This window comes from Bombina bombina, chromosome 2 (assembly GCF_027579735.1).
Source record: "Bombina bombina isolate aBomBom1 chromosome 2, aBomBom1.pri, whole genome shotgun sequence".
NCBI lineage: Eukaryota > Metazoa > Chordata > Amphibia > Anura > Bombinatoridae > Bombina > Bombina bombina.
The window spans coordinates 419,492,087-419,504,529 of NC_069500.1; the positions used below are offsets into that span (position 1 = coordinate 419,492,087).

Sequence of the window (12,443 nt, forward strand, 5' to 3'; positions counted from 1 at the left end):
GTGCCCTTGTTTCCAATTTGAAGATCCAAAATGCCTCGCGCATGCGAAGCAGTTTGTCTCTATCACCCCCTCTATTGGGGACTCTAACCCATTCAATAACTTGCCACACTAAATTGTTAGTACTACTATTATGACAAAATTTAAAATGTCTCGCCACTTGTGAGTCAGGATCTTCAGATTTAATATCATAGATATGTTCTTTTATCCGCTCTCTAGCTTCCCTTGTAGTAAGACCAACGTACTGTTTTAAACATTCTTGGCAAGTCACAAGGTACACTACATATGTGCTGCGACAATTTGTGCATGCATCAATAGTAAACACTCTTTGAGTGTGTGTTGATTGAAAAGTTTTACCCGTTAGAGTATAAGAGCAAGCTTTGCATCTAGTAGCACCACATCTATAGTGGCCCTTGCATTCCAGCCAGCTTATGACTCTTTGTGGGTTTGTTTTGATTTCACTTGGGGCCAGGATATTACCCAAGGTCTTATTTTTCCTTGGGATGCATTTACATCCCTTTTGCACTATGTCGTAGAGATCTCCATCTCCTTTAAGGATCGGTAGACATTCATGAATAATGTTTGCAATCTGATCAAATTGCTTTTGTTTATGCTAATTCGACTCCAGTAATACCCTCTTGTATAAAATATTAATACTGCTTACCCCATTCCCATACAGGGAAATAATGCCAGCCAATTCTGATACAACAAGTCTCCTCAGAATAAAAAAGGCTGCACATACCTTAATGCTGCTTGTAGCATGAAACCGGTCTCCACACTGAAGATGTCTCATGGTTACCTTCAGAAGTCTTGTGGGAACCAGCGTGGATCTTAGTTACAACTGCTAAGATCATCAATCTCAGGGCAGAAATCTTCCATATCCCCCTGAGGAAAATAGTACGCACCGGTACCATTTAAAATAAAAAACTTCTTGATTAAAGAAACTAAAACTAACACCTCACTTTACCATGTCTTCCTAGTATAACACAGGCAAAGAGAATGACTGGAGGTGGAGGGGAAGGGAGGAGCTATATATACAGCTCTGCTGTGGTGCTCTTTGCCACTTTCTGTTAGCAGGAGGTTAATATCCCACAAGTAAGGATGAAATCCGTGGACTCGTCATATCTTTGTAAAAGAAATCTCAATAAAATGACAATCAGGAGATTACCTCATCCCCACATGTCTAATGAGGTGCACCATTCGAATTAGCAGACTGAAAATCCCAGTATCTGGTAAAGATAAGGTCATTCAATAACTGAAAAACATGTCTGAGCAATACGCGAAGGCGCGCAATCCTGTAACGAAAGGCACAACACTCAGGAACAGTTACACCCGCGGGGAACTGTAGAGGCCCTCCCCAAGGCGGAAGGCCCGGGAATATAGGGCACAAGCACATTCTCAAATAAATGTCTGGACTCTGCAGACGAACAATCGTCAACATTATGTGGAAGCGAAAACATGCTGCAACCTCCAGGGTGGGGGGGGGACACACGCCACCCTGCATGGAGGAATCAGAAACTGGGTTACCCGCATGTGTAGAAGTATGAATTGGTAGGGAAATCGCCTCTCGGGAAGACAGGACGCCCAGAGGTGGATGGCTCAGCTGTCCATTGATTCCCCCAGCCCGAGGAACCAGGCGCTTTAAAATGGCATACGGAACAAAACTGGTTGTGTCAATGAGGCCAGACCGGATTCGTCACCGGACACAGAATCTGAAATATGAAAATAGTCTCAGTATCAGAAACCTCCATAACTGAATCTGAAATTAGCATAGTCTCAGCATCAGAATCCTCTATTACTGGATAGAGGAAATATAAATATGGACTAAAATAGTAAAACAAAAACGGCACCTGACACCCACAATGGCCGGGGCACTCACCACCTCCTATGATCAGACCCCTGCGGACTAGAAAAACATAATTTATGTAAGAATTCACCAGATAAATTAATTTCTTTCATATTGGCAAGAGTCCATGAGCTAGTGATGTATGGGATATACAATCCTACCAGGAGGGGCAAAGTTTCCCAAACCTCAAAATGCCTATAAATACACCCCCCACCCCACCCACAATTCAGTTTAACGAATAGCCAAGAATTGGGGTGATAACAAAGAAGCGAAAGCATCAACAAGGAATTAGAATAATTGTGCTTTATACAAAAAATTCATAACCACCATAAAAAAGGGTGGGTCTCATGGACTCTTGCCAATATGAAAGAAATGAATTTATCAGGTAAATTCTTACATGAATTATGAATTCTTTCATGTAATTGGCAAGAGTCCATGAGCTAGTGACGTATGGGATAGAAAATACCCAAGATGTGGAACTCCACGCAACAGTCACTAGAGAGGGAGGGATAAAAAATAGACAGCCAATTCCGCTGAAAAAATAATCCACAACCCAAATCAAAAGTTTTAATCTTGATAATGAAAAAAAACTGAAATTATAAGCAGAAGAATCAAACTGAAATAGCTGCCTAAAGAAATTTTCTACCAAAAACTGCTTCTGAAGAAGAAAAAACATCAAAATGGTAGAATTTAGTAAAAGTATGCAAAGAAGACCAAGTTGCTGCTTTGCAAATCTGATCAACAGAAGCTTCACTCTTAAAAGCCCAGGAAGTAGAAACTGACATAGTAGAATGAGCCGTAATCCTCTGAGGCGGGGATTTACCCGACTCCAAATAAGCATGATAAATCAAAAGCTTTAACCAAGAAGCCAAGGAAATAGCAGAGGCCTTCTGACCTTTCCTAGAACCAGATAAGATAACAAATAGACTAGAAGTCTTCCTGAAATCTTTAGTAGCTTCAACATAATATTTCAAAGCTCTTACCACATCCAAAGAATGTAAAGATCTCTCCAGAGAATTTTTAGGATTAGGACACAAAGAAGGGACAACAATTTCTCTACTAATGTTGTTGGAGTTCACAACTTTAGGTAAAAATTTAAACAAAGTCCGCAAAACCGCCTTATCCTGATGAAAAATCAGAAAAGGAGACTCACAAGAAAGAGCAGATAATTCAGAAACTCTTCTAGCAGAAGAGATGGCCAAAAGAAACAATACTTTCCAAGAAAGTAATTTAATGTCCAGAGAATGCATAGGCTCAAACGAGGAGCCTGTAAAGCCTTCAAAACCAAATTAAGACTCCAAGGAGGAGAGATTGATTTAATGACAGGCCTGATACGAACCAAAGCCTGAACAAAACAATGAATATCAGGAAGATTAGCAATTTTTCTGTGGAACAGAAAGAGCAGAGATATGTCCTTTCAAGGAACTTGCAGACAAACCCTTATCTAAACCATCCTGAAGAAACTGTATAATTCTAGGAATTCTAAAAGAATGCCAAGAGAATTTATGAGAAGAGCACCATGAAATGCAAGTCTTCCAAACTCGATAATAAATCTTTCTAGACACAGATTTACGAGCCTGCGACATAGTATTAATCACTGAGTCAGAGAAACCTCTATGACTAAGCACTAAGCGTTCAATCTCCATACCTTCAAATTTAATGATTTGAGATCCTGATGGAAAAACTGGCCTTGAGATAGGTCTGGCCTTAATGGAAATGGCCAAGGTTGGCAACTGGACATCCGAATAAGATCCGCATACCGAAACCTGTGTGGCCATGCTGGAGCCACCAGCAGTACAAACGAATGCTCTATTATGATTTTGGAAATAATTCTTGGAAGAAGAACTAGAGGCGGAAAAATATAAGCAGGTTGATAATTCCAAGGAAGTGTCAACGCATCCACTGCTTCCACCTGAGGATCCATGGACCTGGACAGATACCTGGGAAGTTTCCTGTTTAGATGAGAAGCCATCAGATCTATTTCTGGAAGCCCCCACATCTGAACAATCAGAAAAAACACATCTGGGTGAAGAGACCACTCTCCCAATTGTCTATACCTGGGATATGGACCGCAGAGATTAGACAGGAGCTGGATTCCGCCCAAGTAAGTATCCGAGATACTTCTTTCATAGCCTGAGGACTGTGAGTCCCACCCTGATGATTGACATATGCCACGGTTGTGACATTGTCTGTCTGAAAACAAATAAACGGTTCTCTCTTCAGTAGAGACCAAACTGAAGAGCTCTGAGAATCGCAAGTGCCACAATATTGATTGGTAATTTCGCCTCTTGAGATTTCCAAACCCCCTGCACTGTCAGAGATCCCCAGACAGCTCCCCAACCTGAAAGACTTGCATCTGTTGTGATCACAGTCCAGGTTGGACGAACAAAAGAGGCCACTTGATCTAACCACCAAGTGAGAGATAGTCGAACATTGGGATTTAAGGATATTAATTGTGATATCTTTGTATAATCCCTGCACCATTGGTTCAGCATACAAAGCTGAAGAGGTCTCATGTGAAAACGAGCAAAGGGGATCGCGTCCGATGCTGCAGTCATGAGACCTAAAACCTCCATGCACATAGCTACTGAAGGGAATGATTGAAACTGAAGGTTCCGACAAGCTGAAACCAATTTCAGACGTCTTTTGTCTTTTAGAGACAAAGTCATGGATACTGAATCTATTTGGAATCCTAAAAAGGTTACCCTTGTCTGAGGAATCAAAGAACTTTTTGGTAAATTGATCCTCCAACCATGTCTTTGAAGAAACAACACTAGTTGATTAGTGTGAGATTCTGCAGAATGTAAAGACTGAGCAAGTACCAAGATATCGTCCAAAAAAGGAAACACCGCAATACCCTGCTCTCTGATTACAGATAGTAGGGCACCGAGAACCTTTGAAAAGATCCTTGGAGCTGTTGCTAGGCCAAAAGGAAGAGCAACAAATTGGTAATGCTTGTCTAGAAAAGAGAATCTCAGGAACTGATAGTGATCTGGATGAATCGGAATATGAAGATATGCATCCTGTAAGTCTATTGTGGACATATAATGCCCTTGCTGAACAAAAGGCAGAATAGTCCTTATAGTCACCATCTTGAATGTTGGTATTCTTACATAACGATTCAAACTTTTTAGATCCAGAACTGGTCTGAAAGAATTCTCCTTCTTTGGGACAATGAACAGATTTGAATAAAACCCCAGACCCCGTTCCTGAAAAGGAACTGGCACAATTACCCCAGAAAACTCCAGGTCTGAAACACACTTCAGGAAAGCCTGAGCTTTTTCTGGGTTCACTGGAATGCGTGAGAGAAAGAAACTTCTCACAGGCAGCCTTACTTTGAAACCTATTCTGTACCCCTGAGAGACAATGTTCTGAATCCGATTATTTTGGACTGAATTGATCCAAACATCCTTGAAAAATCTTAGTCTGCCCCCGACCAGCTGGGCTGGAATGAGGGCCGCACCTTCATGCGGACTTGGGGGTTGATTTTGATCTTTTAAATGGCTTGGATTTATTCCAGACTGAAGAAGGCTTCCAATTGGAAACCGTTCCCTTAGGGGAAGGGTCAGGTTTCTGTTCCTTATTTTGTTGAAAGGAACGAAAACGGCTAGCAGCCTTAAATTTACCCTTAGATTTTTAATCCTGAGGCAAAAAAGCTCCCTTCCCCCCCAGTGACAGTTGAAATAATAGAATCCAACTGAGAACCAAATAATTTATTACCTTGGAAAGAGAGAGAAAGCAACGTTGATTTAGAAGTCATATCAGCATTCCAAGATTTAAGCCATAAAGCTCTTCTAGCTAAATACATATATCTAACATCAATTCTAATGATATCAAAAATGGCATCACAAATGAAATTATTAGCATGTTGAATTAGCTTAACAATGCTATACACATTATGATCTGGTACTTGTTGCGCTAAGGTTTCCAACCAAAAAGTTGAAGCAGCTGCAACATCAGCTAAAGAAATAGCAGGCCTAAGAAGATGACCTGAACATAAATAAGCTTTCCTTAGATAAGATTCAAGTTTCCTATCTAAAGGATATTTAAAAGAAGTACTATCTGCCATAGGAATAGTAGTACGCTTTGCAAGAGTAGAGATGGTCCCATCAACTTTGGGGATCTTTTCCCAAAACTCCAATCTATCAGACGACAAAGGATACAATTTCTTAAACTATGAAGAAGGAGTAAAAGAAGCACCCAGTGTATTCAATTCCCTAGAAATCACATCTGAAATAGTATCAGGAACTGGAAAAACCTCAGGAATAACTACATGAGCTTTAAAAACCGAATTTAAACGTTTATTAGTTTTAATATCAAGAGGATTAGCCTCCTCCATATCTAATGCAATCAACACCTCCTTTAATAAGGAACGAATATACTCCATTTTAAACAAATATGAAGATTTGTCAGTGTCAATATCTGAGGCAGAATCTTCTGAACCAGATAGATCCTCATCAGAGATAGATAAATCAGAATGTTGTCGGTCATTTAAAAATTCATCAATCTTATGAGAAATTTTAAAAGACCTTTTACGTTTATTAGAAGGCAGTATGACAGACAAAGCCTTCTGAATGGAATTAGAAACAAATTCTCTCACATTAACAGAAATATCCAGATCATTAGATGTTGAAGGACCAGCAACAGGTAATGGACTACTACTAATGGAAATATTGTCTGCATGTAAAAGTTTGTTATGACAACTATCACAAATTACAGCCGGAGGAACAGTTACCACAAGATTACAACAAATGCACTTAGCTTTGGTAGAACCGGCATCAGGCAGCAGGATTCCAGTAGTAGATTCTGAAACAGGGTCAGTTTGAGACATCTTGCAATATGTAAGAGAAAAAAATAACATATAAAGCAAAATTATCTATTTCCTTATATGACAGTTTCAGGAATGGGAAAGAATGCAAAACAAAATAAGCCTCTGGAAACCAGAAGCAAAAAGAAATGAAGTCTTAAATAATGTCAAAAAGTATGACGCCCAACTGACAAAATATTTTTTGGTGCCAAGAACGTCTGCAACAAACACGAGCGTCATAGATGACGCAACTACGTGAAAAAACTCGGTGCCAACTAAGACAGCGGAAATGACGAAATTACGCCAACAAACGTAATTCTCGTGCCAAAAAAATCTCGTGCCAAGAATGACGCAATAAATTATAGCATTTTGCGCTCCCGCGAGCCTAACAGCCCGCAATTTTAAAAAAAGAGTCAATTTGAAAACTTCAGGTAAGAGTTTTTTTTAAATTTTTTTTTATTAATTTCCCAAATATGAAACTGACAGTCTGCAAAAAAGGAAATATACTGATAAACCTGAATCATGGCAAATATAAGTACAAACATATATTTAGAACTTTAAATATAAAGTGACAAACCATAGCTGAGAGTGTCTTAAATAAAGGAAACATACTTACCAACAGACACTCAATTACATAAAGTAGATACCAAACCAGTACTGAAACAAGAATCAGCAGAGGTAATAGTATATAAGAGTATAACGACGATCTGAAAAGGGAGGTAGGAGATTAATCTCTACAACCGATAACAGAGAAACTATGAAATAGATCCCCGTTAGGATGACCATTTTATTCAATAGGTAATACCGGGCTTCAAAAAAGCTGAGAAGCGCATATCAACGTAGAAATCTAGCACAAACTTACTTCACCACTTCCATAGGAGGCAAAGTTTGTAAAACTGAATTGTGGGTGTGGTGAGGGGTGTATTTATAGGCATTTTGAGGTTTGGGAAACTTTGCCCCTCCTGGTAGGATTGTATATCCCATACGTCACTAGCTCATGGACTCTTGCCAATTACATGAAAGAAATTTCCTTCGCCACACGGTCCGGAATGTGGAAATGGAAAATGGAACGTAATCACGTCCGAACACAAGTTGAACCATACAGCCAAAAAAGCGCGCCCAACCAAAAGGCTGCGTCACTTCCAAAGGCCTCAAAGTTCCCAACCACGATCCCAAAAACATCACACATAAGCAGGTTGAATTACATAACAAACATGAATATAAACCCCCCTGTTCAATAACCCCCCTCAGGAGATATTAACCCTCAATTCCAAGATACTAAAAGAGACTCACTGAGACCATTATGTTATTAGTTAGCCCCGCAAGGTGGAAGCCTCTCGGAAAACATTCACATTACAGTACAATGATGAATAAAGTAAAATGAAAGGATCTTACCGGAATCTACGACGTGGAACAGGAACACGGCCTTTCAAGTGTGACAGATAGTAGCATTGCCTCCGCCATGGACTTGAGAGAAGAAAGCAGGCAGCGGAGCCAAGTTCGACAATGCTGATTGCTTGAGGAGCTGTTAACATGAGTCGGGATGGTTTCGCAGAAAGACTCTCCTTGCATCTCCGGACTCTAACTTTCATCCAAGCCCTCACTGAGAGACTGACAGGACTACTTAAAACTCCTGTCCCATGCCGAAGAGTACTACCCTCCATAAGAGACAAAAAAATAAAATTAAAAATTCTGACACTTCTCTGCCAACCTCCTGGGACGAAAGGCAAAGAATGACTGGTGGATGAGGGGAGTGGGAGAAGTATTTAAGTCTTTGGCTGGGGTGTCTTTGCTTCTGGTGGCCAGGTTCTTATTTCCCAAAAGTAATGAATGCAGCTGTGGACTCTTTCCATTTAAGAAGTAAAAGACCATAACCACAGCGTGTCCTATGTGATACACACAGCCCCTGTGAAACACAGCCCTTCACATACAAGTGCCTGTACCTGCCCTTAAAGGACCAGTCAACACTGTAGATTTGCATAATCAACAAATGCAAGATAACAAGACAATGCAATAGCACTTAGTCTGAACTTCAAATTAGTAGTAGATTTTTTTTCTGACAATTTTAAAACTTATGTCTTTTTCCACTCCCCCTGTATCATGTGACAGCCATCAGCCAATCACAAATGCATACACGTACCATGTGAAAGCAATCAGCCATTCACAAATGCATACACACGTATTCTTGCACATGCTCAGTAGGAGCTGGTGACTCAAAAAGTTTAAATATAAAAAGAATGTGCACATTTTGTTAATGGAAGTAAATTAGAAAGTTGTTTAAAATTACATGCTCTATCTGAATAATGAAAATTTAATTTTGATTGAGTGTACCTTTAATAAATCCTGAGCATAAAGGATTTGCAAGTCCCAAATAAATGCAGAGGTAACTATATTAGGAGTGTCATGTCCTTATCTGTATAGCTAACTGTCTTCATTAAGTGCAGTCTTCATACCTAGAAGACAAAAGGCACTTACCTGCAGTCTAGCCATCCGGCAGGACGACAGCCTACAAGGCGTGAAAGGATACATACTCCTTAGAGAGATCTGTAGAAAAAAGAAAGAACAGAGTAAACCTACTCTGGCTTTCTATACTAGGGCAGTAATATGTTAAGAAAACAGAGCAAGGACCACCTCACAACTTCCAAACTGCTTAAAAGCAACCAATACTCTACTGAAGAGATTAACGTGGACCAAGCTAAACCCCAAATCCTTGCTTGCAGGGAAAAGTACCCGAAAAAGAAATTAATTTCTTCAGACACTAAACTTCACCTCCTCCATTGACAGGGGTAAAGAAAATGACTGGAGATTATGGGTAGGGGAGTGACATTTAACAGCTTAGCTGTGGTGCTCTTTGCCTCTTCCTACTGGCTAGGAGTGATATCCCCACTAGTAATTGATGACGTTGTGGACTCTCCATATCTTAGGAAAGAAATGTATTTATACTGTCAAGTTAACATATCTAGAATCCCTAAAACAGAACAAACACTTGTCACGGACTAAACAAATATGCATAGACAGGTGGAAGAAGATATAAGTGGTCGCTGGATGCTACAAAATCTCACCCGGTGGCACTAGCTGATTTGCTGTGAGATACTTCTTGTCTGAAAACATGGCGGTCCAGAACTTGATCATGATGCTGATATCCTCTCGTAAGTGCTTCTCTGTCTGGGTTGGAAACTTGGGCGAAGAGCTTTATGGCAATTTTATTTAAAAAAAAAAAAAAAGATAGACGGACAAAAAAAAAAAAGACAAATATATTAAAAACCCATGGAATACAATCAGAACTTCAAGGAACATTTTTAGCAATGCAGATTTAAAGGGACAGGAAACACCAACATTTTGTTTCCAATTTACTTATATTATCAAATTTGCTTCATTCTCTTGTATCCTTTGCTGAATGGACAGCATTACACTACTGGCAGCTAGATGAATACATCTAGTTAGCCAATCACAAGAAAGAAATGTGTGCAGGCACCTCAGCAGCTAGCTCCCACTAGTGCATGATATGTGCGTATTCTTTTTCTTATGAAAAGAGAAAAGTGTAATGTGATGGCAGAAATCACTAAAATGTCAAATCTCAAGATATGTGAATTCATAAAAGATATAGTAAAGGGTAGGGGAAACTAGAGCTGTCTATGAATGAATTATGATAGAATTTAAATCAAAATATATAAAATATTGATATTTAATTAACAGCAGACATATACATATACATAATTATATGTACAAAAAGAAATGGATACCAGCATCTACATAAAAATGCATGTGAAAACATGTGCATGTGTATACAGTAAAATTGCCAATTGGCACATAAACAGGATAAAAATGGATTAGAAATACAAGACAAAACAGGGTCATATTCGTATCACAGTCTTGTGAGTATCAAAGTCTATATTGGACCCACTTGCAATAGCACGAGATTAGTCTGTTGAAGTGCAGAAGGAATATTTTAAGTGAGGACCAAACGTTTCCTATGATCGAGTGATCTTTGCTAACAGTACCTTTACCTTGCGTTTGTGAACGCTTGGTTTCTCAAATCGTCGTCCGTTCCAGTGGATAGAACTTCCCGGTCACGTGACCTATGCTTCTCCCTTCTGATTGGTTAGTGGGTCTGTCTTTTAAAACAGAACATTTTCTCGCAAGGGATTTAAAGTATCCGATGTGTATATTGTAACTGAAAGAATTCTGTTACACTGTTAATCTTGTTCAGCTTGTGTGGCTGACGATCCAGGTAGTTAGTGCTTCCTTTTCTTTCTCACAAGATCAGTTAGAGCGCCACAACAGGATTTAAAAGACAGAGACACTTGTTATGTACACAAAGTGCTGGATAAACATGTTCTGCTCCACCAACCTTTTATATGTGAAGGAGTGAAATCACCATATAGCATCTTTAGAAGTGTTTGTGGTCATAGGATGAGAGCGCCACAACAGGTTTATTTTAAGCACAAACCACTCGTTTGAATCACAAACTGTTCGTTGTCCCTGTTTAGCTCTTGATTTCTGACACTTCTACTATTGATACTAGCGAGAAAATCTATGTGTTTCGGCAGTTAACCCTGCCTTTATAAAGATGCTCACACTCTGATATGTTTGGTCTTTTAAAGCCAAATTTAGGTTTACAGCCGTTGTGATTGGTTCAGTAATTGTCCAATCCTAGAGCTATAACTGAAGGTTGGTAATATATATGTGTTTTCTACACTTAGGGAATATATCCCTTTTTTTCTAAAATAATAAAACACATTATTTCAATTTACTATTATTTAAATTTGATATTATTTGATTACAGATAGGGTATCCTTCCTTGCCATAAAGAGTTTAACCCCAGTCTCTAAAGTCACACATACAGTTTGCCTGCCCACTGCCTATAATGACCCTGAACTCAGGATTCTAGTCTCCAAAATGATGCAGGGAGTCTCTAAGAGAAACCCCTTCAGTGCCAGGTCCTAGCCCCAGAAGACTAAAGGCACTTACCTGCACAAATAGCTGTCCAGCAGGAGGACAGCTCACACAGCATGAAAGGAAGCCACTCAGAGCAAACCTACTCTGGCTTTCTGTACTAGGGCAGCAACATGCTAGGAAAACGCAGCAAGGCCCACCTTACACGTTCCTAACTGCTTTAAAACCCCCACTACTCTACTGAAGAGATTGATGTGGACTACGGCTATACCCAAAATCTTGCTTGTAGCAAAAGAAATCCAATTTTCTTCACACACCAAAACTTCACCTCCTCTATTAACAGAGGGAAAAAAATGACTGGGGATTATGGGTAGGGGAGTGACACTTAAAAGCTTTGCTGTGGTGCTCTTTGCCTCCTCCTGCTGTCCAGGAGTGATATCCCACTAATTGATGACGTAGTGGACTCACCATATCTTAGGAAAGAAATTGGCTTTAAAAGACTGAACATAGAGGAGTGTGAGCATCTTGATAAAGGCATGGTTAACTGCCGAAACGCGTAGATTTGCTCACTAGTATCAATAGTAGAAGTGTCAGAAATCAAGAGCTGAACAGGGCAACAAACACTTTGTGATTCAAAAAACATAATTTATGTAAGAACTTACCTGATAAATTCATTTCTTTCATATTAGCAAGAGTCCATGAGCTAGTGACGTATGGGATATACATTCCTACCAGGAGGGGCAAAGTTTCCCAAACCTCAAAATGCCTATAAATACACCCCTCGCCACACCCACAATTCAGTTTAACGAATAGCCAAGAAGTGGGGTGATAAAAAAGTGCGAAAGCATATAAAATAAGGAATTGGAATAATTGTGCTTTATACAAAATCATAACCAC

The 12,443-nt window shown here is 39.6% G+C and overlaps 1 protein-coding gene across 1 annotated transcript in view; it reads right to left on the minus strand.

The window, feature by feature from the left end:
- Nucleotides 1-12,443, minus strand: part of PI4KA (phosphatidylinositol 4-kinase alpha) — a 442,522-nt gene that overhangs the window by 118,763 nt on the left and 311,316 nt on the right. Inside the window, 1 exon segment of the mRNA XM_053701959.1 lies at nucleotides 9,713-9,840. Within this exon segment, the coding sequence (XP_053557934.1) occupies nucleotides 9,713-9,840 (128 nt within the window).